Raw genomic sequence first — 27,909 nt, 5'->3', positions numbered from 1 at the left:
ACAGAGACATTAACAGCATCATGTGTTCCTATTTTTTTATCTTTATTTATTGCACTCTAATATTGTTGTGATATTCTCTTGTATACACAGAACAGTTTGCTGTATATACACTTCAACTACGCAGCAGGAAAGAACGACAGAGAGTGCAATGCTTTAATTATCAATGTATTAATGCACATATTAGTAAAAAAAAAAAAAAACAGATTTACAAAAATCTTTGTACAGGTTTGCAAAACCTTTCTTTTTGGTTATGATGTTCGTATAGTTTGTCTCAATGTCCTTTTACAGCCATGAAAACTGCAACAGCATCATTCACGACATTCTACTTAAGATTTATTTGCCACCTTTCTAATTGAAAATCAATTATTCTTCACTAGAAAGGAAACCGCTGACCCGTAAACTTTTAACATCCATTCGTGGAATTACAAAAAGTCAATTACTCTTCAAACACTTTAAGACACTGCGGTGTAAGGACAACGCATTAACAGCCGTTGCTGCTCAGAAACACATTCATTAGATGGAAATACATACAATATGTTTCTAAATATAAGACTTCATCCTCATCGGGAGAAAAGAGGAAGTTTCTTTTCCTAAACTGGCTGCTGATCTGCAGACACAAACAGTTCAGCACGTGGACCCCTCATGGTTTCAATTTCCATCACAGACTCTTGTTTATAATTCACAGTGGGATCGTTCTTCGTTAGCTGCTGAGAAGCTGATGGAGGGCGGCTTGTGTTTATGCTTTGCCCTTCGCCTTCTTCTGCAGCCGGGTCCGTGTGGGCTCGGTGAGGACTAAGGGCTCCTGGATGACCATGGCGGGGTATTTCTTAGCCAGCAGCTCCACCTCCACCTTCTGGCCCACGGAGCAGAGATCAAGAGGTAAGTAGGCGAAGGCCAGGCTCTGCTGGGAGCTGTAGCTGTAGGCTCCGGATGTCGTGTTGCCAACCACCTTGAAGAGTAAAACAAGGGACTCCAGCTGAGTGAGAGTAATCCCATAATACACAAAAAATGGATGTGATTTTATGACTTGTTGCAAACCTTTCCATTGTGCCAAACCGTCTCGTTGCCTTCAGGGTCGATATCATCCGTATCTAAGGAGATGTAGGACAGCTTCCTCTTCAGGCCCTTGGCCTTGATCTCCTGGAGGGCTGCCTTGCCAATAAAGTCAGCAGGCTGGGCAAACACAGACACAAACAGCTTTTGAACCTGTTCCCAGTTACAAAAGAACATCTTAATAGAAACTTGAATGTGAATAGCACTCTTACCTTGTTCAGTTTAATGAAATAATCCAGCCCAGCCTCCAGAGGATTGGTATCGCAGTTCATCTGTAAAGATCGATTGACAAGTTGTGACTTGGGTTTCTTAAAGCAACATTTTAGGACATACTCCTATTTTGTGTCTTTCATTTACTGAAGGCCCCTCTAGACTGTGTGACAGCAAAGACAGTAAAAACACATGGACACACCAAACCAACCAACCAACCAACCAACCAACCAACACCAAAATGCTACCGGCAACGAAGGCAGACTGAGGCGTTGCCTTGTGTCTGGACCAAAGAATTGCCCTTGAACACACCACGAAGACAAACAAGCTGGTACATACACCGATCAGGCATAACATTATGACCACCTTCCTAATATTTTGCAGGTCTCCCTTGTGGTGACTCATCAGAGAATGGACATGGGCCTTCTGAGGGTGTCCTGTGGTGTCTGGTAACAGAACATTGTTAGTGGGGGGGTCTTTTAGGGGAGGGGCCTCTGTGGATCATCCCACAGATACTTGATCAGTTTGGGATCTAGTGAATTTAGAGGCCAGGTCAACACCTTGTCCTGTTCTTCATGTTTTTGAGTTGTTCCTAAACCATTTTTGTGTCTGTGCCTATATCATTGTGTCATTGCTATGGGGTGGGGGTGCCTGGTCTGGTCTAGGTGGGTGATACATGTCTAAGTAACATCCACACCAATGAATGCCAGGGCCAAAAGTTTCCTAGCAGAACAGTGAATTGTCACAAGATGGCCAATGTTATTCTCTCCAAAACATCCATCAGTAAACAGATAGAGCCACATTACTGTGTGCGCGTACCTCAGCTCCCCAACCTCTGAAGCCCTTCTCCAGTCTGAGCGAGGACATGGCGTAGGTGCCAAAATTGTCGATGCCCTCGTCCTTCCCTGCCTCCATCATGGCCTGGTACACAGCAGCCATGTTCTTCTGGTCAATGTACAGCTCCCAGCCGAGCTCACCTACACAAACACACAATGTTGAATGTATGGAAGCCCAAGGATGCAGTGAAAAGATTATAACAACAATGCATCTCTTTACTTAGTATTTCTTTGCTTGAAAACTTTGCACTTCCACAGATTTAGATCATTCCACTTGTTTCCCTGTTTGCTTTATTCTGTCTAGCTTCCAGCTTAGTCGTAGAGAAACTGTCAAAGCAAACGCAGTGTGCATTACCAGTGTAGGAGATCCTAATGGCCCGGACAGGAATGCCGGCCAGCTGGATAGACTTGCAGTGGAGAAATCTGAATCCGCCGTCACTCAAATCCTCGTCAGTCAGTTTCTGCAGAACTTTGCGGGAGTTCGGTCCTGCGATGCCCAGCACGCCTATATCATCTGTTACGTTGCTGATGTCGACTTCATATCCTCCCTCTGCAACTTCTTTTTCTATCCACCTGAAGTCAAATTCACATATTGAAGTCATCAGCATCTGTGCATTTCCTCCGCCATGAGTTCAGCTCATTATTATTTAGGCTTATCTGTGACCACTAGAGGTCGCACACTCCCTCTGTTTTCAGGCTGTAACTGAGACTTGGTTAGAGTGAAGAGACAGACACAGCCGTTCTATTGGAGCAGATGGAGGGGCGTCGTGGTAACAGCTGCTGAAAAGTATTAAGCTGTGCTGGATAAAACTCTCTCGGAGTCTGTTTTATATCCCAGAAACTTGAGACTCAACTCTGGTCTATATTGGTGTGTGAGAGCTGGAGTTTCATCTCTTAGTTAATATTACGAGCTGGTAAATAATAAAAACATCTGTCTAGACGTGCACGTGTGTGTGTGTGCAAGATGCATGAAAATGATGCATTCAAACATGCACTGTAATCGTAGCCCTGCAAAGGAAAGGAACTAGTTTTAGGAATTTACTGTTCGTTAAAGCGGGATGTAATTAAATGTATGCAAGACCGAACATGTTATGCGAAGAGCAGCGAGTCCTCAGCACTTTAATGTATTTGAACGCAATGTAAAGTAAATCCTATTTCAAGTACAGACGGGTGAGAATGAGTTTATTTCTCCACAGATGATTCTCTCTCTTGAATCATCAGTAATAACAATTACATTAGAGATGGCTGTCTTAGTAATACTTAATAATATCTGGTTCCTTTGTCACAGTTTTGCTTTGCCTTCCTTTAAATTTAAGAGCAGCTTTTCCACTAGGTCAAAGAGGTGACATACCGTCCAATCAGCATCAAGCCTTGTTCTACAAACTACTGCCTACCAACCCCTTTGGGAATTTCAACATGGCTGCTAATCGCCCCAGATTCGTCTCGTCGATTCTCATGGTAATGCAGTCTTATAGGTCCTGCAGACGCCGCTATGCAAAATTAATGTGTTTAGGGAGGGCTTGCACCAACGTGCTTTTGTCACACATAATTTGGGGCACCTTAAATCCGGGGCCGGACAGTTAGCCAATTGTAAATGTATGAATTAATTGCAGATTATTCTGTATTTGTTGCAACTAAAACAAAATTGTACTGAATAACTGATAAATGGCACTACTGGTGGTATTACAACCCGAGTTAAATATCAAAAACTCGATAGTTCAGTGCAAGGTGACAAGGTCTTGTTAGCTTGCTGTTAATTTACCTATTGAAGGAGTCACCATAGACATCTGGGCAAACCCCTGAGAGGTTTGGCAAGTGTCACCACTGTCTAAGAGCGTCGCTGCAATCGTCCAATCATAGCTTTTGAAATGCACTACTAATGCGATCTAAGCGAAAAGGAAACATTTTGAAGCTAAAATAATTTACAGTGGAGGCGGATATGTATGTCTATATGTCTGTGTCAAGATTTTACTGTAGATTTTAACTACTGCTAGAAAATTAGTGTAAACGGATTGATGAATTTCACCTGAGGTCGTGCAGCTCTGACCCCGACCCTGTGATGAGCAAGAACTCTCCTGGTGCCACCTGTGTGATGGTGACCTCAGCGTAGACTCTCCCAGCAGGGGTCAACATGTGGCTGATATTAGTGAGGCCCACCTGAGAACACACAGAGTCAGAAAGAGCCGTGGAATCGGGACCATTTCACTGTCCACGCTCGATTCGTGGCAGCTACAGCAGCCCAGCAGTTCACACATGTGCTTTACCTTCGGCATGGTGTTGGCAAACAGGCGATCCAGCAGCTTGTGCGAGTCCTTCCCCTTCACCATGAACTTGCCAAAAGGCGTCAGGTCGATCACGCCCACCTTCTCCATCACCAGCCTGCACTCTCGGCCGACTGGTCCGAACCAGTTGGTGCGTCGGAAACTGGGACTGAGCACAAAAAACAATGATCCCTTTATTTATGTGGGTCGTTTATTTTAACAAGCAGAACATTTTATATTGGCCGTTTTTATTGGGTGTAATTAATGTAACTTGTTCAAACAGACTTTTGCTTGTAAGGCTGAGAGGAATAAAGTAGCACAGCATTTACAGCCACACTATCAACAACAGGCTGTACCTAGATATGATTTAATTGCTAATTTTAGCTTGCTAACACACTTAGAAGGACAAAATACCCACATAATTCGTCCTAAAATGGTGAACATGAGCTAAATGCTAAGATTAGCGCATTAGGAAAGCTCACAATGACACAATATTAAAATTATAATGTATGTCTCATGTCTTAAAATGGTCAACCTACGCTGAATGCTAACATTATCATGCTAAAAATGCTCAAAATGACCCAATACTAATATTATCCGATGTCTTAAAATGTCAAGAATTAGCTAAATGCTAACATTATCACGCTAATGTGCTCACAATGAAAAGACAGTCGTTCAATGTGTGATGTTTTAAAATAGTGAACATGTGCTAAGTGCTAACATTACCATGCTAATATGCTTACAATGAAAACACAGTAAACTATCATTTGTGATATTTTAAAATGCTCAAATGCTAAAATTAGCATGCTAAGACGCTCACAGGGACACAGCACGAACACGCTGATGTTTAGCATGTATCATAGTTACTGTACTCACCATATGAATTTAGCCTCTGAGCATGCTAATATAAGCTAATTAGTACAAGAGCATTTGAAGAAGACAGAAATGTAAAAGTTCTGTCCAGATGTTGATGCTACAGAAAGAATCACAAAGTTATAACAATTCCTGCTTTTAGAGAACTACTTGCTAACTACAGCTACAACCATGTTACAGATATTAGCCAAGTATGCAGCAACTGAAAGAGCCAACTGGATTGCACACTCAAGGTTTGTCACAAGTCCAAATGCTGAGCGGATCATCTCAAGGAATCAGTGTCTGCAAGGTACTTAAGATCCTACATGTGTTGCTGAATGTGTTGCAGCTGTTCATTCAGTGTGGCATCTAACTGGTTCCCTTATGCTGCTGCTTTGAGTTAGCGGCGCTGTTAGATAATATGTGCTGAGCTTGTCTCTGCGCTAACTGAAAGGAATTTTTTTTAGAATGTAGGAGAAAGATTTGTGTCGCTGACGTGCAAAGTTGTACTCATGCACAGTTGCTATATTCTCCGGGTTTGACCACAGTGATGACAGACTATTGTAAACAAAAAAAAAACACAAGAGAGTGAATGTGGTGAAGGAATTGTGCAATTGCTGGTTAATTAGGAAAGACATTACAAAGCCAAAAGCTAAAGGACGTTTCGTTTAAACTTCTAACTCTGGAAACAACCGCTATTGTTCTAGTGCAACAGTTGTGGTAGGGACTTTGCCCGTCAAAAAAAAGATTTACGGAGAAATCTTACTTGTATCCACTTTCGTCTCCAGGCTTATAGAACCAGTGAGGTTGTTCCCAGCCTGCGTGGAAACCCATGGATGCTTTGTCCTTCAGCAGCTCGTAAACGCCGCTCGTCCGGCTGGTTGGCCGACCAGCAAAGCGCTCCTCCTTCGGGTAACCGACTGAAAAACGCCAACACAACAAGGAGGTCTTAGCTTTTTTTAAGTGAAAATAACATGAGAAGGTCTTGAAGAACGCACGCAGGAGTCGGTATATTTATCTTCTTCTTACCCACATTGTTGAAGCCATAGGATTCTCGAGCTTTAGCGCACATGAAGGGGACGTCTGTCCATTTCCCGTAGCGATTGGGGTCACATTCAATCAGGTCGTAGGGAGGCTCTCCATTCCTAATCCAGTCGCTCAGAAACTTACCGATACCGCCGGCATGGATAACGCCATACCTGAACACAGATTGATTTGATTGAAAAAGGTTAGCAAAACTATCGGTGTTAGGCATAGGGTTCAGCAACATTGAGAACATCTTCTTCTAATTTTAGGGTTAGGGTTAGGCAAATAAATGTGCCAAACAACAACAGCCAGCCTCCCGTTTTAAAAACCCTGATACGCACCCAAAGCCGATGGCAGTCCAGTAGTTGCGGACTCCTTGAAAAGGTCCGACCATGGGCAGCAGGTCAGGCGTGTATGTGATCGGTCCAGACACGATGTTGATGATGTCCGCTTTCTTCAGCACAGGGATCATCTCCATGGCCATCTCAATGTGCTCCATGATCCTGTCAAGATCCGACTCAAACAGCTCCTTACCAAAACCTGAAAAGAAACAAGATGGACAAACACATACAAGAATACTTAATCTAAAAGAAGAGGAAAGCTATGCAAGAATAAACAAGTTTATAAATCGTCATCTATGGCAAACAAACCTGGAGGGACTCCATCTCTGACCCAGGAGTCCTGTAGCACCATCTTCTCCATCTTCTCATACGGGCCAAACAGCAGGCCATCCCTTTCCTGGCGTAGGTAGTAAGAGCCCTCCAGGTCCCTGATGACGGCCAGCTCCTTCTTCAGAGCCTTCACCTCTGGGACGGTTGCCGTCACGACATACTGGTGGTGTACTGGGATGGTGGGGTGGTTGAAACCAATCATCTGGCCCAGCTCTCTGGCCCAGAAACCTAAAAACCAACATGCAAATTAGCTGAAAAAAGGCTTTCTCTTTTCAGCAAGGCATGATTTGGGTTATTTTAGGGCTAGGATTATCTTAGCTTAGCATAGAGACTGTAAACAGAGGGAACTTATTTAATCAAAGACCAAAGTGTGAAAACAGAAGTTGTATTTCTGATTTAAACTAAACAAAAACACACAACTTCTAGTTTCTGTTGAACAGAACAAGGCTTGATATTTCCTACTGTTTCCAGTCTTTCACTTAAGTGAGAGACTTCATATTTTACCGTTTAGACACAAGGCTGCTTTCTTCTAGACTAAATGTCTAATGTGAAATTCCAAAAATTACAAATTATTAATTTAAGGTCATCTTTCTTCCATTGTGCGATTCTACGGAAAACAATTGGAAAATTGGTTACAGAACGTTCTAAATAAGCCTCCATGTTTTATTGGATGTGGGGTTTATCTCTCCTGGTGGACGCACAAATCTTTGGTGAATGGATCCGTTTGTATGTTAGAAGCCCCACCACCTGAAACAGGCCCCCGTTTTGGTTTAGATTTGCTAAATAAAATCAGAAGCGAATGAGAAAACAAGATTTAACCAGCTGATTTTAAAGGGTGACATTTAAAAAATGTAATTTTCCATAACGCATGCAAACTTGCAGAAATATGCCCAGACACAACCAAACAACCGGCAGCAAAAATAGACACCCGGCAAAACCGAGGCCCACACTCTGAAACACACATTATTTGAGAAAATAGCGGCGATTTAATGTCAGCCACAAGGAACTAATTTAAGAGGCACCACAAGGGTCTGATACATAAACATGGCAGCATTTACAAGCTGAAGAAGAACACTGGACCTGGAAAAGTCAAGATGAATTGCAACCAAACGCACGCCGGATTTTACAGTCTATAAACCCGGAGAGTTCAAACAGTTGGAAACCGAGCCACATTGTTATTTCCGTAAGACACCTGACATGAGACTACGGTTAGCCTCAAGGTTTACAATCATGTAGCTTATGAAACAGCTCTGTAAAATACATTAAATGTCGGATATATGGGTAACGTCTCTTCTTGAATCAATTAACTGATAAATAAACATCACAATAAAACTTTGGGTGCACCTGAAGTACTGCATAACCTGGTTTACAGATTAACAGCCTCAAAAACAAATATGTTGGTGTGAACGTAGCAAAGTTCAATAAGTCAACTCAACCAAAGAGTGAGGCCGGAGCCAGCCGGAGCTAGATCGATCACTGCTGCTGTCTTCAGCAATGTGTTGACACAGTGGGTCTTACAAACAGTGCTTTGCCTTCTTTCATTCTTCTTTTCCAAATTGTTCGCCTGCAGCTCGATAACACTGCAACATCTATTGACAATCTGCAAGTCTTCCATAAACAAACAATATCTTGGCTACTTATGCTAAGTGCAGGGCTGCAGAAGCATGTTTACCTGCACACAGGGCAGATTCAATATCTTACCAAAGTGGAAAGTTGATAAATGCGGCATACCAAAAATAAAGCAACCTTTGAGACAAGCCCTGCTATGTCCACATCTGCCATCCACACTCACAGTTTCTCTATTCACGAATCCAGACTTATGATGGTCAGGTCGATGTATTTAAAATGTTTAAAGCCCAAATCAGCTCACATTTGGTATTTATGTCCTAGTGTGTAATTCTACAGTTAAGTGTGGTGTTTGTGGAAAGATTGTGGAGAAGCTTATAAGAACACCTGGAACTGATGAAGAACATGTGTTGCATGGTGTACATAGCTAAAAGTAAACAGCTAAAATAGCTAGCTAAAGGTATTTGATACACTGTTAAAATGTTAGCTAGCTAAAATAAAATGAAAAGTTAGCTAAAAGTAATGGATCAATAGTTTAATAGTTGGCCCAATTCAAATATTTAGCTAAACACAAACAGTCTTTCGTATATATCATAGCTAGCTAAAATAAAATGTCTGAATAGTTAGCTAAAAGTAATGGATACGTAGTTTAAAAGTCAGCCCAGTTCAAATAATTATCTAAACATAAACAGCCTATACTGTAGCAAGCTAAAATTAGGCTAAACTGAAAAGTTAGCTAAAAGTAATGGACAGACAGTTGGAAATAGCTAACAAAGAGTGATAGGTAAAACTGTCAATGATTTAACTGAGTGTAAAAAGTAAAGATTTGAAAAAGCTAGCTGAAAATAAACCTGTGTTAGCCAGAGGTAAAGGATTAGCTAAACATATTGGGGCTGAATTAGCGAGCTAAAATTTAATGCTAAACTGCTAAAATAGCTACAAATAATGGATAAACTGCTGAAATAAAATGGGTTAACTGTTCGAAAAGTTTGCTTTGCAAACAGTTGTAAACAAACTGTTGAAACAAATGAAAGAAAAATTACTAAACAGATCAAAAAATTTTGCTAGAAGTAATGGATAAACATTGCAAAAGATTTCAATAGTTAGCAAACATAACTGATAAACAGTTATGCAATAAATGGATAAATGGTTGAAACCAGCTGCAGAACAAATGCAAACTCAACCAAAGATAACGTGCATGGACAAATCTGCGTCCATACATGTTAGTTCATCCTTTCATATGACTAACATTATTAAACAGCGGTTATTGGTGGTACATCACCCAAAGAGAGGTTGGAGACAAAGCTTGGCAAAGAACATTAATGGTATTTGCAGACTTGTAGGTATGAATGATATAGTCAAAATATTGCTCCCCCCCCTCCTTGTCTTATTTGTGGAAATCGATCCTATGGGGTCACATACCAAAGAACATGACCTCTGACCTTGATTTAGGCTCTCATTGGTCATGGAGGTTCAATTCCGTAGATTTCAGGGTTTACAGCAGTGAACTAAATTTTCGAAAACTAGATGTGGGGGAGGGAATGGCTGCACAAAAGAAAAGGATATTCTTCTGGGTGAGGCCCCGAGGAGGTGTAGCTATGAGAAATGAAATCCGAGTCAAGACGTCTTGTGTTATGTAACCTAAACAAAACTGGTTATTGTGGGTTCTAAACCATACTGTGAGCACAGTGAATAAAAGAAAATGCTGAGGCTTCATGGTATGTGGATATTTAAGGATGAAAATTTAAACTAGCTGCTTTCCCACTGGGTTATTTCCGCAGCATGTCTGAGGTTGCAAAAGCCTACGTTTATCCTCAAAATATCAAGAATGGAAATCTGCATGCTAGATAATTGTGAGGCAAGAATGTGTGCAAACAAACACACACATGTGATATCTCCACAGAAGATATAACAATCCAGGTAAAACTGCAAACTCTTGCACACAAACAGAACATCAGCACAGTAGCAAGCAGGAGGAAAAAGGCTAAAAAAAAAAAAGTCCCTTCTAACAGGAGGAGTGTATGCGCTGCTGCAACAAGATTGGATGAAATCTGAACTGTTGGGACTGGCTGTTGGACACGGTGACGGCAAAAGGTCAGGAGGGTCGCAACATGGCTGGCTTTAACCGGAGTACAGAATGTGCAAATTTAGGGAGAAAATGTGGATGTGAATGTAGCTGGAGAACATTTGTTCTGCTGCACCGTCTTTTCTATATCATTTACAGCTTAATACTTGTGTCTGTGCAACATCTCAAGGGAGAAAACTTCTATTTTATGCACAATCTTAAATCATGCATTGCTTCAAAAGTCTATTAGTTTCAAGTGCTGTTGATATTTAATCACTTAGTCACTTTTACCTGCAGTTTCTGCAGAAAAGGGTGACTAATGTATAGTTTTGCACATATGTCTGTGTCGCACAACTACCTCTCCCTACTCTAGCCTACATAGACATGCTGTAGAGCAGATTCCTGAACTGTTGCCAGATAAACAAGCAAAAGCAACAGGAATGAAAGGAGTCATTGCCAACTAAATCTCCCCAGAACTGGTATGACCCAGTTCAAGCCAAACGCTCTCTTCTCTGAACTCTGTAAGCAGTGGTCTGTGTGGGCAAAGGTCTCCTGACTTAGATAAGATGTTTTATTGTCTGCATTAAACTCGCTCCACAAACAATTCAGATATTTTGTGGCATTCACCAATTTTCTTCCAAGATCGGTTGTATCATGTTGCCAATACTTTACAATATTTTGCTCATTTTGCAATCCTTTTTTTGTGGATTAACCTGTTTCTACATAGAGAAAAGAAGAAGGAGATGCTGCTTTGTTTCTTCGTCATGCAAACTGTAAACAGATGTGGCGTCCATCTTGATAAAAAAACGATTTTCAAGCAGGAAAAGTTGCTAAAATTACAGACTAAAAGGACAAACATTAGTCCAAATATCAATTCGACTGCAATGTTTCAAGTTCTTTAAAACATTTTGCTGTCAGTGCAAGATTAAAAACACATGCTTTCATGAACGCAGGCCTAAACTGGACCAATGTTCCCTTCATCTTTGGTTTCAGGGTGAATGTGGATGCGGAATACGAATGCTCAGCAGCACGAACCTGCCGTGTTGACGATGCGGTTTGCCCGGATCGTCCCGTGAGGAGTCTGGACGTCCCACTTGCCATCGGATGTCGGGTTGAGGGCAGTGACTGGGGCTGGATTGTAGATCTGGGCCCCGTACATACGAGCTCCGGCAGCCAGAGCCATCGTCAGAGAGTAAGGGTCAATGTGGCCGTCTCCTGGGGTGTACAGACCAGCCAACACCTGAAAATACACAGATAATTCTACTAATACTGATACTAGCCTTATTCTTGGGGTTATTCTTGGCAAAGGTTTACATTATAGCCAGAGTGTGACTCAAAATGAACTGGGTTCTTCCACTGAGGAGCATGAATGTGCTCAGTAAACTCCAAAGAAACCTTGGCTTTCGATTATTATTAAAAAACGGTGATGCTAGCTTCATGGTGGTGCTAAACCAAAGGTCAGAGGGTCACTTAACATGATCTTCTTCTCTTGAAAGTTGTGCATTCTGGTACCAACTTCATTACAATTTGGACAACAATTGCTGCTCAAATTAATTTCCTCAGGATCCTGCTGACCTATAAATGAGATCTAAAAGGCTAAAATGCTAAAATCACATCTTCTGATGTACTTGTATGTACTGGACAGACGGACCAATGGACAAAAACTGACAATATCATACTAAAAAAAAAGGAAAATTGGCAAATTTTCAATGAAATGTACCTCACTTACTGTCTCTGCACCACTTAATAGATTAAATAGACAAGATATAACATGTTAAGTAGCTCTAAAGGCACTGGTTTGGGCATTGCCTGGCAAGTTGCATCCAAGTGGCAACCTCTGGGGCTGAAAAAATGAAGCCAAAATGACGCACTTGCAATTTCTAAAATGGCCACTAGAGACTGGCTTCAAAAGCAAGTCAATCGCTGTGGACGTCCAGGCTGAAATGGAGATAGTTTAAAGTTTGGTACAAAATAAATGTAAAGTCATTGCTGCTTTAAGTGTTTAAGTGACTTCAGCTCTACCTCCTTAGGTGCCAAGACGGCGGTGGCCAGAGTCACCGTACTGAGCTTCAAAACCACTCTTCAGACATCCTACGGGTGATGCCACGGAGGGTTTGTCCATTTTTACATATAATGCATGGAACTTTATATATTTTTGAGGACTTTTTACACCAATCAATGTCTCTTTTACCCGCCACGACACATAAAGCTTCAGTGTTTCATACAGACCTTGTTAATATCAAGCAGAGGGAAGAGCTCATGGACTTTTTCAGGTCCGATGAAGTACTGTTGCGTCACATGCCAGTGCGTGCGGGTCATCTGGTACCTCATCTCATCCACGCGAGCTGCCGTTGAAGCAATGCGGACGCTGCCGGGCTGGTGAAAGCCCACTGCCTGCACGAAAAGAGAGACGTTACGAAAAGCCCCTATGCACTTAAAATGCACAAAAACGATGAGCGATGCACCTCACCTGTCCAGTCTCAGCCTCCAGGGTCTCGTACAGTTTGATGCTGTCATAGTGGACTTTCTTGAGGTTGATGCCTGGATGGTAATATGTTGTCAAACCAGCCTGAAACACAATCATGATGGTTGAAGGGGGAAAAAATAGATTAACTAACAGTGAACTCACAGAATTTAACTTAAGGCTGCATTAAATTACTGTCGGCCACTAGGGGGCAGCAGAAAGGAATCAAGTAAATAAAACACTGACGAACAATAACTTTTTTAGAGTTTGTTATGAACATATACAATTGTGTGCCACCTAATAAATAGATAAATAAATAAATCCAGTGTTTTTGGTATCCACCAACCCCTTAGCTTGTCGCTAACTGCGTGCTGTTTAGTGTTGGTTAGCTAGCCCCGACACAAACAAGCTAATACCCTGTCCGCGCATTTTAAAACTACTCTAAACTATTCTATGATAAAATATTGTGGGAAAAAAGGAGTGCAAATGTCTTTCTTGATGCATGCTGGGAGAGGATCCAGTCACCCAGATGAGTTACTGAGGAGTACGTTTACTTTTCTGACAAGTCAAACGTGTATTAATAGCATGAACGAGTAGCTCTCGTAGAAGAGCAACTGGGTCAAGACCTCAAATGCCGTGAAAACCGATAACGCGGCAGCTGCACTCGATGGAACCGTTGGACGGGACGAAGGAGAAATGGCTGTAAACACCTCGACTAAACGAGACTGTCGAGGAAGAACTAAAAGGCTTGGCGATAAATTGGACAACAGTTTGACTTTTACTAATTATAATAAGAAAACGAAGATGAATGGGGAAAAGTTGAATTGAAATAACTCAGATCAATGAGTAGGGTTTGAGTTGTGGGCATTTGCTGCTTTCCTTTTTCTTATGACAACTCTGAATACTAATCAGCATTTTCATAATCATTTTTTTGAGCAAATGAGCACACAAATGAGAGAAAATATGAATGTTTTTAAGCGTTGAACATCAAAAAACAAAGATCTGTGGGGCGGTATTAGCATTTCTTTTGTTTTGTTTTAACATATTTTTGACATTTTATTAACCAAATGATTAAGAAAATAGTAAATTAAAAGGAATACATGTTAATAATAGCTGTTAGTTGCAGCCTTTGTCTCATTTGATAGCAAACCGAATGTTATTTGGGGGAATTTCTGGAACTGCTGCAGACTTTGTACTTTTGTACATTCATTAAATCTGCAACTGTTAAAGAAAATCACCACGTAGTTGCAAACCAAAATGGAAAAGTTCATGTGTTAAATATGGTTAAAAACAGCCTGCAGCTGTGAAGATACCATGGGAAACGGGCCACCTGGCGTCCCATGGCCACCTTCACCTCCATTAACCTGGTAACCACCAGACCATGGTTCCTGCTCTTAGGTAAAAATAATTTTCGCAGACGTACAGCGTGCCAGGTGGATCCGGCCGTCAGCTCGGACTTCTCCAGCAGCACCACATCCTTCATGCCACCTTTGGCCAGGTGATAGGCCAAGCTGACCCCCACACAGCCGCCACCGATGATGACGGTGTCTGCAGTGTCCTTCCACCGCTTTCCCAAAACAGTGGTTGCTTCACTGAAAGACAGGAACAGCTGGTAAAAGTTAAGCTCGGGTAACCACCTGCAGATGCATGCAACATGCACAGGTGCACTGCAGTAAACTATTTTTCATACAGCTTTTTTTTTTAATATTGTCATACCTGCACCTAAATATAAGCATATTGAAAGTGATATTGTGACTGTGCATGACATCTGCTTGCCAGTTAAAGTTTTGATGCATAAAGCAATCAGCTGTGCCAACCAAATTTAATCATGGGGCTCATTAAAACGCTTCTGAATCGAACAGATCTCACCTCTGTTCTGCATGTTTCCTTGAGGTGCAGCAGATGGTCCTCAGGGGAAGCCGAGCAACGCCTCGACGCGCGGTTAAATCTCTCCGCAACCGGCCGCTGACGAGGTTTAACAACCGAGACATGTCTTAATATTCTAATAAAGCAACAAAACCAGCGCGAAGCATAACCAGCCCCCCTCTGCCTGGACCCCCGTACTGCCGAGAGAAGTCACAAATACCCCAAGTTTGAGCTGACATGCGCTCTGGCACGCCCACAAGTCCAAGAGAACCAAAGCGTGCGCGAAACTTTACCCAGATCGGCTCTCTGGCCAAGTTAACGCTTTGTGCGCCGGGGAGTCCAGATGTAGGTCAACACGGCGCCTGCGAAGATAGATGTTTGTGAACGGTTCCTGAGCAATCTATACGGACACATTTATCTGCGAGTGGTCCTTGAGCCTTTAACCCAACTGGAACGGCTGCAGCAGGTTTGAACTGGACGTTTATCCTGATAACTGGTTTATATAAACACTGGGACACATCTCTGGACTCATTTTGTGTTGAGAATGTGATAATAGGGATTTGAAAACCCATTTTATTGAGCTAGGAATTAACTCAAGAGCACAAAAACAACAAAAACTGAAGTTGTCTTTATGTGAATTTATTTAATTTTAGGTGCATTTATAGGGAATTTTATGTATTTATTTATTTGATTACTGAACATCTATTCAGACAGCTGCATATGCCGGATATATGCAGAGAGTACATTACTAAGAAGATGGAAGTCAATGGTTACAAGGTATTGTTTTGCTTTCAACCACTACTTGAGTTAAGTTTTGAAGGTTTCTAACGTGGGACACTCCCTTATGGAGAGTGGAAGACTGTTCCAGATCTCACTGGCCATTACACAAAGAGCATTTTCTCCAAAGGCTGCTTTTCTGTGTGGGACCTCACAGTCCCCTCTAGAGGAAGCCCCTGGTCCTGAAACCACTGTGAGCGCCCTTTTTTTTTTTTGTAAGAAAGTCAGACACAGGAGGTGGGGCAAGTGATAGTTCATGTAACACCTTTACATAGAGGTAAGTCAACAAGCGCGTCAGCTAACTTTGTGCACTGGAAATACGTCTCTAAATTTGCACAGCAGCATGAAATTCTGCTCGACCTTAAACATATTCCACGGCAAAACCTCCTCCTATTGTTTGTACTCAACAGTAACTGCAATGTTTAATTTTCACGCTCTACTCTGTGAAATGTTGCAGCCTCTAGCGTGGTCTCTCAACAATTATTGCATGCAGCGACATGAAATTCTGATGATCTCGGTGATCTCTTGTTCTCAAATGTCAAACGAGACATTCATGTTTTTGTTTTCCTGGGAGTATCTCAAAATCCCCCAAATGTTTTGCCACCAAATTTTTACGCGTTCATGTTCTCCAGAGGTTGAAGCAGCTCCATATTGTTAGCAAGCGATTCACACTGTTCTATTGAGTTGCATGAAGTGGTACCTGAAGTGTCCAAAAACCTAGTGAATATTTAGCATTTAAGCTTCAGCACACACGTTCATGTTCCCCAGAGGATGAAGCACGCTGACTTTGGCAATCTCTTCTTCTCAGATGTCCTCCCACCATCCAAAGACGCACTCGTTAGGTTCATTGGTGATTCTAAATTGGCCGCGACCCTTCACAGGACAAGTGGTTACAGAAGATGAATGAATGAATAAAAACTGCTGGATGTTTTGCACCCACATTCATTCATGTTCCCCAGAGGATGAAGCACCCTGATGTTAGACTTAGACTTAGACTTAGATAAACTTTACTGATCCACAAGGGAAATTGCTTGGTTACAGTAGCTTAGTTATACATAAAAAACACACTCTTAAGTTCACTTTCTCTCTACTGCCAATGAGGGATATTTTCATATTTTTGTTGTTTTTATTGAAATATCCAAAATCTGCATCTGCATCTTGCGTTCAGATTGTAGCACACACATTCATGTTCCCCAGAGGATGAAGAAGTTCAACTTTTTCTCTTGTACCCGCAATAGATTAATCTTTATTTTATTGATTAACCTCAGTAGTGGATGATTTGCCTACACATTCATTCATTATCCTGAACTACTTGCCATATAAACAGGGCACAGTAAGCAGTGAAACATCCCAAAGTGTCTCTAATTCAGGTGACGTTAGCATGCTAATGTTAGCATCTGAACAATATATATTTAGTTAGTAGCGAATGATTTGAGTTACTGCAACACTTTGTGTTTTCCTCAAATTTATTTCACATTTAAATATGTTATAGTTTAACCAGCAAATTACTTGAAAACAGATGGTAGCAACTGAGATCTGCTAAGCTAGCTAGCTAGCGTTAGCACAAGATCTGTTTTCTGTTTATGAACTGATTTCAGTTACTTGTGTGGAAAGTCAAATTGTATACCCAAAGTATTGGTTTATCTAAAGGGATAGTTTTATTCACGTATAGTTATAATGCATAGGTGGAAATCAGTAATTAAACTTAGCTTAGCCGCTAGCTTTAGCTTGATTTAGTCAACTTTGTTTTTAACCAAGCAACTTTGCTTAGTTTGCTGTTGCTTAGTACAAAAAACACACAAAGTTCAAAATGTACAAAGTTTAATTTCATTTAGCAGTTACTGAAATTTTAAAAATATATATAAATTCATGTAAATCTTACATTTCAGTGGCACATTTTCCAAAAATAGAGGTCATAACTCAATTTTACTTACTGCATTTGGTTTTATAACGCAGTTTAAAGTCACGATGCTCCTAAATTTAACAGATCAAACGATGTGCCTCCTCATAAACATCATATACATGTGCGTTTGTGTTCCCACGCTCCTGAACCAGCTCTGTGTTTTGGTTTGTCCTCGATTCATTATTAAGGCGAAACCTTCCTCCGGCCCCCGTGGTCTACATACCACCGGTTGTTGCCTGGATTCAGTCTGTTCACCAGAGGAGGGCATCACCATGGTAATCTCAACCATTGTTTCTCTATTTTTCTATGAGGTTTTCTCAATTTTCACAGATTCTTGCATTCTGCATGTTCAGTTGTGTCTATTTCGATGAGTCATTTTGATAAAGCTGAGTCCAGTGTCAAAAGAAATTACTTTAAAAAGGCCAAACGTGGCTTTGAGGAAGATTTTTCACCCACTTTAATGATTAATCCAACACGACATTCAAGATAAACAACATCTCAGAGAGAGGACAGCTCTCTTTGTGCCCGAGGGTTTCAGACTCTCTGTGTAATTGTGGGGGTTTCAGTATATTCAAATAATGCGGCAATGAGGGACAGGTGTGCAGGGAAACAAGAGCTTCAGGTGAGCAGCAAACTGGTGGACAGGTGAGGAATGACACAGGTGGAAGATCTCCATCTGAAAATGCAGCTGGAGCTGATTTATGTTCTCCTGATTTATCTTAATAAAGTGTTGTGCCCCGTTCTCTGTCGTCTCCTTTTACTCAAAGCTAAACCAAGTAGTTTTCCTTCTTATACGTGTATCACATTTTAAGCATTTTATGTCCTATGTGGTAGAGATGAGCTTCCATTTAATGCCTCTGACAAATTACACTTTCTTAAATAGCTATTTGCCGCAGCAGGCCTTTAGTTTGCACACTCCCAGTTTAGTTTTAGCTTCAAGCGACACAAATCCTGCTCTTCATCTTTCTGTACCGGCGGTTCAGTTAAACGCCATCTCCTCCTCCCATTGTCCTTCCTTTAGATAAATGATTTCTCCACTCTGCATGAACAAATACCATACAAACAAAGCTCCATCAACACATCTCAAGGTATATAATTGTCCTACATGATATAGTAGAGCAGGAATTGTTAGTTCAGCAATAAAATTATGAGTTAGTATAACTTTTAATCAGTCATGTCATTTTTTCAGCTTCTCGTTTTGCTGTTTTTTGTATTTTGCAGCATTAAATTGATATTTTTTGGAATGTGGATCTCACTTGTTCATACGTGTTTGCATCAAAAGTCAATCTGGACACTTTATCAATGTATTAATGATCCCGTGGTTAATGAAACGACAAAAGATATTGCACAAATTACCATTTTTAAAGCTTCCTGATGCTTCCTTTCCAGAAACCACTCAGTCTGGAGGATGTGTTTTTCTGCAGCGGGGTGCAGGGTGGCTCAACTTTGTGTTTACTCTTTTTCTTTTACCAGAAAATGGGAAAACAGATGTCCACTTTTGCAAAGCACATCTTCTCTGTCTTCCTGGAGGATTCACATATGTACATTGCGTTTTATTTAAGTTGCATGTTATAGTGACTGACTTCCAAAATCAGTCCATGTAACAAAAGAAATCTCAATAAATTAGCAAAACCTTCAGTCTTGTAAACTCTCTGCACCCGTGCATGCTTAATTATGCACAAAGAAGCTCAAACAATAAGACAAAACACTAATTAAACTAAATTAAAAGAATAAACTCATTGTGTTTGCATTGGGCATCAGATTTTCTTATCATTTCTTTCTTGTTTTCTCATGATCCCATTACGTTTTCTTGCTAAAACATCCCCTGAATGCACGAGAATATGCACGCTCTTCTCAAATCATATCAAACCTGTCAGATTACGCAGACTAATCAGTCACCACTTTATTAAATCTAGTGAAATTCACGCTGCAGGCTTCATATCAAGACTCTTATCATAAGATTTCTGAGGTGGGGCATGACTCTCCAACTGATCAACAGTCACACTATTGATTTATTCCAACAGCAAAACATTTCAATCAATGGAGCGCACGTCCCCGATGTTCTGCTGCATCTCGAACAATCGGTCGCTTCTTGCGCAAACTTGCAGCGAGAGCAGGAGAGGAGGGAGAGGGAAAGATGAGACATATTAAGAGGCAGGCGGTTCTTGGGAGTGACATCAGAAGCCCCGCTCCCTCCTCGGATTATAAATGCTGCACGGACCCATGCACAAATCCCCTTCCAAACTCAGAAGAACCCTGTAGTTGAGAAGAGTGAGCCTGTCACCGCTGCAATCATCATCATCATCATGGCACCAACTGGAAAGAAGGTAAGGGACTCCAAGCTTTTTTATTTTTTATTATTTGGTTGCATGCTTCGGGTTCTCCAGCACCAAGATTAAACTTTGCGCACTTCCTTGTTTGTTGCACGCTCTGGCTGTGCGCAGGGTATTTTGGAGCGTCTGAACGCAGGAGAGGTGGTTATCGGGGACGGAGGCTTTGTCTTCGCCCTCGAGAAGAGAGGCTATGTCAAAGCGGGACCGTGGACACCCGAGGCTGCGGCTGAGCACCCTGAAGCCGGTATTCCTCCTCTCCCTGCTCCGCTCATAACCTGTTATTCCAGTTGATGGCTGGCGAGTTGCTGAATCTCTCCCTTCTCGTTGCAGTGCGCCAGCTGCACAGGGAGTTCCTGAGGGCTGGAGCCAATGTCATGCAGACGTTCTCCTTCTATGCAAGCGATGATAAACTGGAGAACAGGGGCCACACTCAGCGATTCACTGTGAGTATTTCTGCGTGACTGCAGCTGCTCTGATGCCTCATCATGAAGGCATGGAGGAGGAAGGGCTTGGCAGCAGGGTTGGCATAGAACCCAGCTGCAAAGCATGGAGGCTGAAACTGTGCTCCCTTGAGGTGAAAGTTGAACCTACTTATAATATCATCTTCTTTTTTTTTCTTCTTCTCCATCTCTGACCTACAGGGCCAGCAGATCAACGAGGCAGCCTGTGACCTGGCCAGAGAGGTGGCCAATGAAGGTAATGCGCTGGTGGCTGGAGGAGTCTCCCAGACTCCCTCTTACCTCAGCTGCAAGAGCCAGGATGAGGTCAAAGCCACCTTCAAGAAACAGCTTGATGTCTTTGTCAAGAAAAATGTGGACTTCTTGATTGCGGAGGTAAAATATTTCATTTTTTTTTTTTTTAAACCACTGTCAACATTTTATCGTTTTAATTCTGGCCGCATCTCAAGTGCAATACACATTTCTGTGCAGTACTTTCTTGTGTAGTTCGTCAGTATTCATGACTCAAACTCATCCACTTGAGCCCCTTTTCTTCCACTTAACTCGACTCGTTTAACTTTCGTTAGCTTCTCACAAAACACTTGACAAGGTCTCCACCTGGATTTAACTAAGCAAATGGGTAGGAGCCTCCTATTGGATAATTACTGCATGGGTGATTATCTTTCAGCTGGCAACTGATGCAATGAGTAGCTTCTCATTTCTTCAACAACCATGTCTAAAGACACATCCTGCGGTCGTGGTAAAGATGTTAGTCTGTTTGAGAAGGGTCAAATCATTGGCATGCATCAAGCAGAGAAAACATCTAAGGAGATTGTAGAAACTGGGTTAAGAACTGTCCAACGCATTATTATAAACTGGAAGGATAGTGGAGAACCATCGTCTTCCAGGAAGAAATCCTGATTGACTGTCGTCTGCGATCACTTAAACGTTTGGTGAAATAGTGAAAGTAAGAGCATTTCCACATGTACAATGTGAAGGGAACTCAAGGGATTGGGACTGAACAGCTGTGTAGCCTTAAGAAAACCACTAATCAGTGAGGCTAACCAGAAAAAAAGGCTTCAATTTGCTAGGGAGCATAAAGATTGGACTCTGGAGCAATGGAAGAAGGTCATGTGGTCTGATGAGTCCAGATTTACCCTGTTCCAGAGTGATGGGGGCATCAGGGTAAGAAGAGAGGCAGATGAAGTGATGCACCCATCATGCCTAGTGTCTACTGTACAAGCCTGTGGGGGCAGTGCTATGATCTGGGGTTGCTGCAGTTGCTCAGGTCTAGGTTCAGCAACATTATGTTGCCCAAAGAATGAGGTCAGCTGACTACCTGAATATACTGAATGACCAGGTTATTCCATCAATGGATTCTTTCTTCCCTGATGTTCACAGGCATATTCCAAGATGACAATGCCAGAATTCATGGGGCTCAGATTGTGAAAGAGTGGTTCAGGGAGCATGAGACATAATTGTCACACATGGATTGGCCACCACAGGGTCCAGACCTTAACCCCACTGAGAATCTTTGGGATGTGCTGGAGAAGGCTTTGTGCAGTGGTCAGACTCTCCCATCATCAGTACAAGATCTTGGTGAAACATTGGATGGAGATAAATTGTTCATGGTTCACTTTGTGACAAAGGACTTGTCAATATTGATGATTTTGGTTCTTGGATAAGGTTTGTTGAAGCCAGAGATGCATGTCACAGGTTCACATCTTCCAGAAACCTCAGACATCTTTACTTTAGCCTTTTGAGCAGCGTCTTATCCAGTAAAACTCCTCCAGACATGGAGGAAGCACTGCCTTTAAGACAAACTCTGGGTGGTTCTCTTCCCGTTCTTCCAAAATACGTGCAATTTAAAGCTAACGAGGTGCAACCACAAATGCTAATCTCATTTAATTTCAAGTGGTGGTTGAAGAATTCACTCAGAAAGGGGCCAAAACTCAATTTAATTTGAAACGCATCTTGACAAAAGGAACGGTCTGTTCTTGGTCTTCAGGTTTATTCACTCAAACTTGTCCTCATGACTGTTTGTATAAAAATAATCTGTTTACTCAAAACGGCACAAGTCACTATTGAGTGTATCTTGTCTTAACACGTCTGAGCATCATTCAGGTGTAGGGCAGCGTGTTGGATCACTGCCTCCATGTTTTTGGAGGCTGAACAAACACTGGTCATCACTGATGGACAGCTCCTGGTGATATTTGCTGTAACTCTGTGTTTTGGCCACTGGAGGGCAGCAGGAATGAGCAGCAGTGAACACAACGCTGACCATGAAATCAATGAAGTAGAGTTTGTGGGTTTACTGTAAAGCAGTGGAAGTAAAAGTTGCTTTTCACAAAAGCCAAACCAACAGAATTTCCACAAACAAGGCTGCACTTTGTTTTGTTTTTTTTTTTTTTGTTTGTTTTTTTGTAGTAAAGCTTCTGCTGCAGCTTTTAAAGTTTTAAAAATTCCTTTCTGTCTTTGTCTCGTTTGCAGTACTTTGAGCATGTGGAAGAGGCCGAGTGGGCAGTCCAGGTTTTGAAGACCACCGGCAAACCTGTGGCTGCAACTCTGTGTATCGGACCTGAAGGAGACCTGAGCGGAGTCAGCCCTGGAGACTGTGCTGTCAGACTCGTCAGAGCTGGTAGGACCCGTGAGCTTAAACAAACGTTTAACAGGTCGACTCCTCTTGGGATTCCCATTGTTTTATGACGTCAGTTTAAACGTTGCAAAAGACGTCCTTCCAGATTTTTAATATAGACCATATAATGCAATGGATATTCTTTTCACATACAATTGTACAAGTGAATACACTTCTTTTTGCAAACATTTGAATGCGTCTTTGTTGAAAGAGCACAGGGTGCAACCGGTTTTGACAAGCAGCCACAGCAATGATAAATCTGTTAACAACTTTTCTTGCATGCACCTTCAGATAGAGGCCCCATAGTTCGCAATGGTCGTCTGCCGCACCCTAGTCAGACTGGTTTTAGGAACTTTTTTTACAGCATCTTGCCTTCTGTTTAAATACGAGCTCCTAAATGTGTCAGCTTAAGCTTTAAAACACACATGGCATCCTGTCAAGCCACCGTGTATCACCTGTGCTGCCGTCACTCTTTGGTTCATTTTATGGCACCATCTTGTGGTCAGATCCAACCACAGCTCCTAACTGTACAAAAGTAAAGATGGATGTAAAATGCCTCCAAATCTAGTTTTGCAATCAGTTTATGAATCAAAAATGCTTAAATGTCTAAAAAGCAGCTTGCCCAGATCGATTTCAACATCTTGAAGGCGTAGACTGGAGTAGAACATGCTCAGATAGTGACCAGTACTTGTAGTTTATCCTCTCCTAGTACAAGTTAAATCCAAAGTTCTTCAGTAAATCCACAAAGTCCACAAAAAAAGAATCTGAAGACATATTTTCGAATTGATTGTTCTGGATCTATAAGGAATCGGCAAGGTTAACTGAACTGAGGAGGTTTGGAGATGCAGATGTTTGAATGACTCGTGTTCGGTAAAGTTTCAGTCGCCATTGTTGAAAGTGAAGTAGGAACAAAATTAACAAGGCTGGCAAAAAAGACACGGCGCCAACTAGTGTTTGGGTGGCATTGTTGCAGAGCGAGCCAGACTGACAAGCGCAAAAGTATCGACGTAGGCTACGTGCATAGGTAGATATGATTCAGGTCTCTTGTTAAAGCTCCTATTGGAGATGTTTGGTGCCATCTAGTGGTAGGAAGAACCTTGATGACTTAAATGACAGCCAGGAACTCCAGAGTTGAGGTTTTTGGCCTTTAATGAGTTGTTGGGGTATCACTAATTGTGGGGAAAAGCAAACAAAGATGATCTTCCCCTTAACCTCTAATTTAAGATGGGGTAAAAACGGACCCACAGATGTAGCTAAATTAAAAACCTACACTCTCCACCAGTCAGACTTGAAGCTGAAACGAGGGAAACTGGACCTGTAGAGTTTCTTGAAGACAATTCATCCATGTCTTCAGTTCTAAAAGACCTGGTGAGGGGTTGTGGGTTTAAACAGGAACATCTGTGGGTGTTGCCTATGTTCCAGTCTGTTTATTTTTTTTGTTATCATGATCCAGATGATGTAAAACCTTCAGACACGCAGTATTGTTACCCTGCATCCCTCTAGAGCCCCACAGCATGAATACACGTAGGACTTGGTAATGCATTAGTAGTTTGAAAGGTGGATTTATTGCCTCTGATCCATTTTGCACCTTTTCCTGCTTTTTGTAGGCGCCGACATTGTGGGCATCAACTGCCACTTTGACCCGGAGACCTGTGTGAAGACTGTGAAGCTGATGAAAGAGGGCGTGGAGAAGGCCAGGCTGAAGGCTCACTACATGTGCCAGCCGCTGGCCTTCCACACCCCTGACTGCAACCGCCAGGGATTCATCGACCTGCCGGAGTTTCCTTTCGGTGCGTACGCTCGCTCGAAGCCTTTTTATAAATCAAGACGTTGCCCCCTGTAGAGATCAGATTTTAAACTCGTCATCTCACAGGTCTGGAGCCAAGGATCCTGACCAGATGGGAAATGCAGAAATACGCCAGGGAAGCGTACAACGCTGGGATTCGTTACATCGGCGGCTGCTGCGGATTCGAGCCGTATCACGTCCGCGCCCTGGCCGAGGAGCTGGCACCTGAGAGGGGTTTCCTGCCTGCCGGCTCTGAGAAGCATGGCAGCTGGGGGAGCGGCTTGGAGATGCACACGAAGCCGTGGGTCAGAGCAAGGTGGGTATTGGTCTTTTCACTTTGTCTTAAAAACATCAAAGTTTTTATTTTTATTTAAATGCGTTCTCCTGTGCAGGGCCCGTCGTGACTACTGGGAGAATCTGAAGCCGGCGTCTGGCCGTCCCTTCTGCCCTTCCATGTCATCACCTGATGCTTGGGGCGTCACCAAGGGCCACGCTGACCTGGTTCAGCAAAAGGAGGCCACCTCCAAGGAGCAGATGAAGGCTCTCTTTAACAAGGCAGGCCAAGGCCACTAAGCTCCCCCTCCTGATTCCTCCATTTAAATCCAGGAGTAACACAGGAGTAGTGTGTGAGCAGCCATACTCTCATTCCCATAACCAAAAAAAAAGTCCAAATGCTGAAGTATTTTGTCTTTTTAGGACCATTTTTACTGTGTGGACGAATGGTGACAACTAAAATTTTAGTGTGCCTTAACTGTGATTACAAAGCTCAAATGAGCAGCTGTGTGCACCCAAGTAAAATACCTTAACACTCCAAAAGTACCTGATGCCTTGTGTTAAAGAAAATAAATAATAAACCTACAATTGAATGAAACAAGCATGTATGAGTTTTTTTTTTATTATTATTATTATTCCTTTTCAGGTGTAAAATGTAACCAAATGTCGTAATGAATCTTTGCAGAATTCACTTGATATTACAACACTACACTTAAATATCTAAAATTACAGAAGGTTTATAGTTTTTAATATGAACAATGGTGCCATCTAGTGGACAGACTTTAACATTTCTAAGGGAAAATGTACCATATAGGACTTCTTTATTTTAGGAAAAAGTCCTTATTACAGTCTTATGATTAGGAGCTTGTACATAAAGGTGTATCAACCCTGATCTGTAGCTCCACCTTGTATGTCATAGACTGTATATAAATATGGACAACATGTCCTCGCTTCCTTGCATTGGCCAAACTTATGCTATTTTCCTGGGGATAGGGGCAGTGCCATCTTGTGATATCAATGCCCCGACCATACTTCTGTAGTTTAATCAATACTGCGTTCTGCTCTACCTCCACCAGTTACAGGGAAATGTTGGATTATACACTGTACTTTAGAGCGGTTGGCGTGGAAACTGTTAGTTGCCATTGTGTCAAATAACTAAAACTAAACATCCATCAACATATTAACTACCTAAAATGACAGAAACCATCATTTTAAAGAATTTATTTGACATGTATCTTAGTGTTTTAGTTTGGCCCAAGTCCCATCCACTAACATGGAGGAGGTGGAGTTTATGACCTATACTACAGCCGGCCACCAGGGGGAGCTCTACTTGCTTTGGCTTCACTTTATAGGAGCTGTTCCACCATCCATCTTTATACAGTCTACAATTTGTTTACATGTAAACAAGTTGCTTATTATCCTCAGTTATAGACTGTATCATACTCTGAAAACTCAAACTCAAAATCATTGCAAACCAGTGAACTTCTATTTTTATTGCAACCAAATATAAAATCTGTGCTTGTAAAATCTCAGACCTTTTACATATACTGAATTGCCAAAAAAAAAAAAAAAAAGTTGCCACCTGGCTTTAACTGAGCAAGTAGGTAGGAGCCTCCTGCTAGATAATTAATGCATGGGTGATTATCTTTCAGCTGGCAACAAGTTATTTAACCCCAACTGATGCAATGAGTAGCTTCTCATTTCTTAAACAACCATGTCTAAAGACACATCCTGTGGTCGTGGTAAAGATGTTAGTCTGTTTGAGAAGAGTCAAATCATTGGCATGCATCAAGCAGAGAAAACATCTAAGGAGATTGTAGAAACTACTAAAACTGGGTTAAGAACTGTCCAAGGCATTATTAAAAACTGGAAGGATAGTGGAGAACCAACGGGGTAAGAAGAGAGGCAGATGAAGTGAAGCACCCATCATGCCTAGTGTCTACTGTACAAGCCTGTGGGGGCAGTGCTATGATCTGGGGTTGCTGCAGTTGCTCAGGTCTAGGTACAGTAACATTATGTGTCCAAAGAATGAGGTCAGCTGACTACCTGAATATACTGAATGACCAGGTTATTCCATCAATGGATTTTTTCTTCCCTGATGTTCATTTTCCGAGATAACAAGATCTTGGTGAAAAATGAATGCAACACTGGATGGAAATACATCTGGTGACATTGAAGGAGCTTATCGAAACAATGCCACAGAGAATGAGTGCTGTAATCAAAGCTAAAGGAGGTCCAACGAAATATTAGAGTGTGGGACCTTTTTTTTTGGCCAGGCAGTGTATAAGCTCTAAACTTGCTTCACATTAGTTAATGCTTTAACTTATCCCACAGCTTCACCAAAAAACTGAATGTTTTTCCCCCCAAAACAAAATGGTGTGTTCAGTGTCTTGATTCATTTTAAATTTAAAAGTAGGGCTGTCTTCCTTAGTTGAAGCCGTAAACAATTTTTCTCTTAATTTTACAAGGGCAGCATAAAACTGAGGTTTAAAGTCTAAAATAGGCCCAAAAACATAACTCAGGTTAATTAAAGTTAAGCGAGTCTAGCAGACTGTGCTTAAAACTAAATGTCAGACATGAGACATGGTGAGTGTGGTTATTTCCATGTCACTGGTGAAAACAATCAGTGAAGCACAATCAGTGTGTGTGTGTGTGTGTGTGTGTGTGTGTGTTTTAAACCCTGTAAGTCCAAAGGGAGTTTTGATTTCCTGTGTTTATTCAGCTGAAATATTGTGTCTACACGGTGGTATGGAAATATTAGGAAATGGAAATAATGTGGGTTCATTCCTCTGGCACAGTTTTCAAATAATGCACGACCTTCACCCACTGAACTGTATTTAAATCTGTTTTCAACAAGCTTTCATTAAACCAGAGGCCCCAAACCAAAGGCAGGAA

At 41.8% G+C, this 27,909-nt stretch overlaps 2 protein-coding genes across 2 annotated transcripts; one reads left to right on the top strand and one right to left on the bottom strand.

Annotated features, from left to right (window-relative positions):
• Positions 1–52: 52 nt before the first annotated feature.
• dmgdh (dimethylglycine dehydrogenase) lies at positions 53–15,261 on the bottom strand. The gene is made up of 16 exons (XM_084572868.1): positions 14,874–15,261; positions 14,428–14,596; positions 13,011–13,109; positions 12,770–12,934; positions 11,576–11,780; positions 6,889–7,137; positions 6,580–6,778; positions 6,242–6,411; positions 5,979–6,132; positions 4,364–4,529; positions 4,126–4,256; positions 2,455–2,672; positions 2,083–2,240; positions 1,266–1,325; positions 1,039–1,173; positions 53–949 (listed from the first exon to the last, which is right to left on the bottom strand). Exons 1-16 carry the CDS (start codon positions 14,993–14,995, stop codon positions 737–739), a joined length of 2,613 nt encoding a protein of 870 aa, XP_084428994.1. The 5' UTR covers positions 14,996–15,261; the 3' UTR covers positions 53–736.
• A 4,458-nt stretch (positions 15,262–19,719) lies between these two features.
• LOC311507353 (betaine--homocysteine S-methyltransferase 1-like) lies at positions 19,720–25,615 on the top strand. The gene is made up of 8 exons (XM_084571664.1): positions 19,720–19,877; positions 19,995–20,127; positions 20,214–20,326; positions 20,525–20,716; positions 22,811–22,958; positions 24,563–24,745; positions 24,829–25,057; positions 25,134–25,615. The coding sequence occupies exons 1-8, from the start codon at positions 19,857–19,859 to the stop codon at positions 25,312–25,314; spliced, it is 1,200 nt and encodes a 399-aa protein (XP_084427790.1). The 5' UTR covers positions 19,720–19,856; the 3' UTR covers positions 25,315–25,615.
• The last annotated feature ends 2,294 nt before the right edge of the window (positions 25,616–27,909 follow it).

This window comes from Chelon labrosus (assembly GCF_963514085.1).
Source record: "Chelon labrosus genome assembly, chromosome: 22".
NCBI classification, from domain to species: domain Eukaryota; kingdom Metazoa; phylum Chordata; class Actinopteri; order Mugiliformes; family Mugilidae; genus Chelon; species Chelon labrosus.
Note: the sequence above shows the minus strand (reverse complement) of the source record. Positions and strands in the feature narration are given on the sequence as shown.

Coding starts and splice junctions, on each gene's coding strand:
- dmgdh (XM_084572868.1), bottom strand. CDS start 14,995: ATGTCTCGGTTGTTAAACCTCGTCAGCGGCCGGTTGCGGAGAGATTTA. Junction 4,257..4,363: donor TTGCCAACACCATGCCGAAG/GTAAAGCACATG, acceptor GTGTGTTCTCAG/GTGGGCCTCACTAATATCAG. Junction 2,673..4,125: donor TCAGAGCTGCACGACCTCAG/GTGAAATTCATC, acceptor ATTTGACTTCAG/GTGGATAGAAAAAGAAGTTG.
- LOC311507353 (XM_084571664.1), top strand. CDS start 19,857: ATGGCACCAACTGGAAAGAAG. Junction 20,327..20,524: donor GCCACACTCAGCGATTCACT/GTGAGTATTTCT, acceptor TCTGACCTACAG/GGCCAGCAGATCAACGAGGC. Junction 20,717..22,810: donor TGGACTTCTTGATTGCGGAG/GTAAAATATTTC, acceptor TCTCGTTTGCAG/TACTTTGAGCATGTGGAAGA.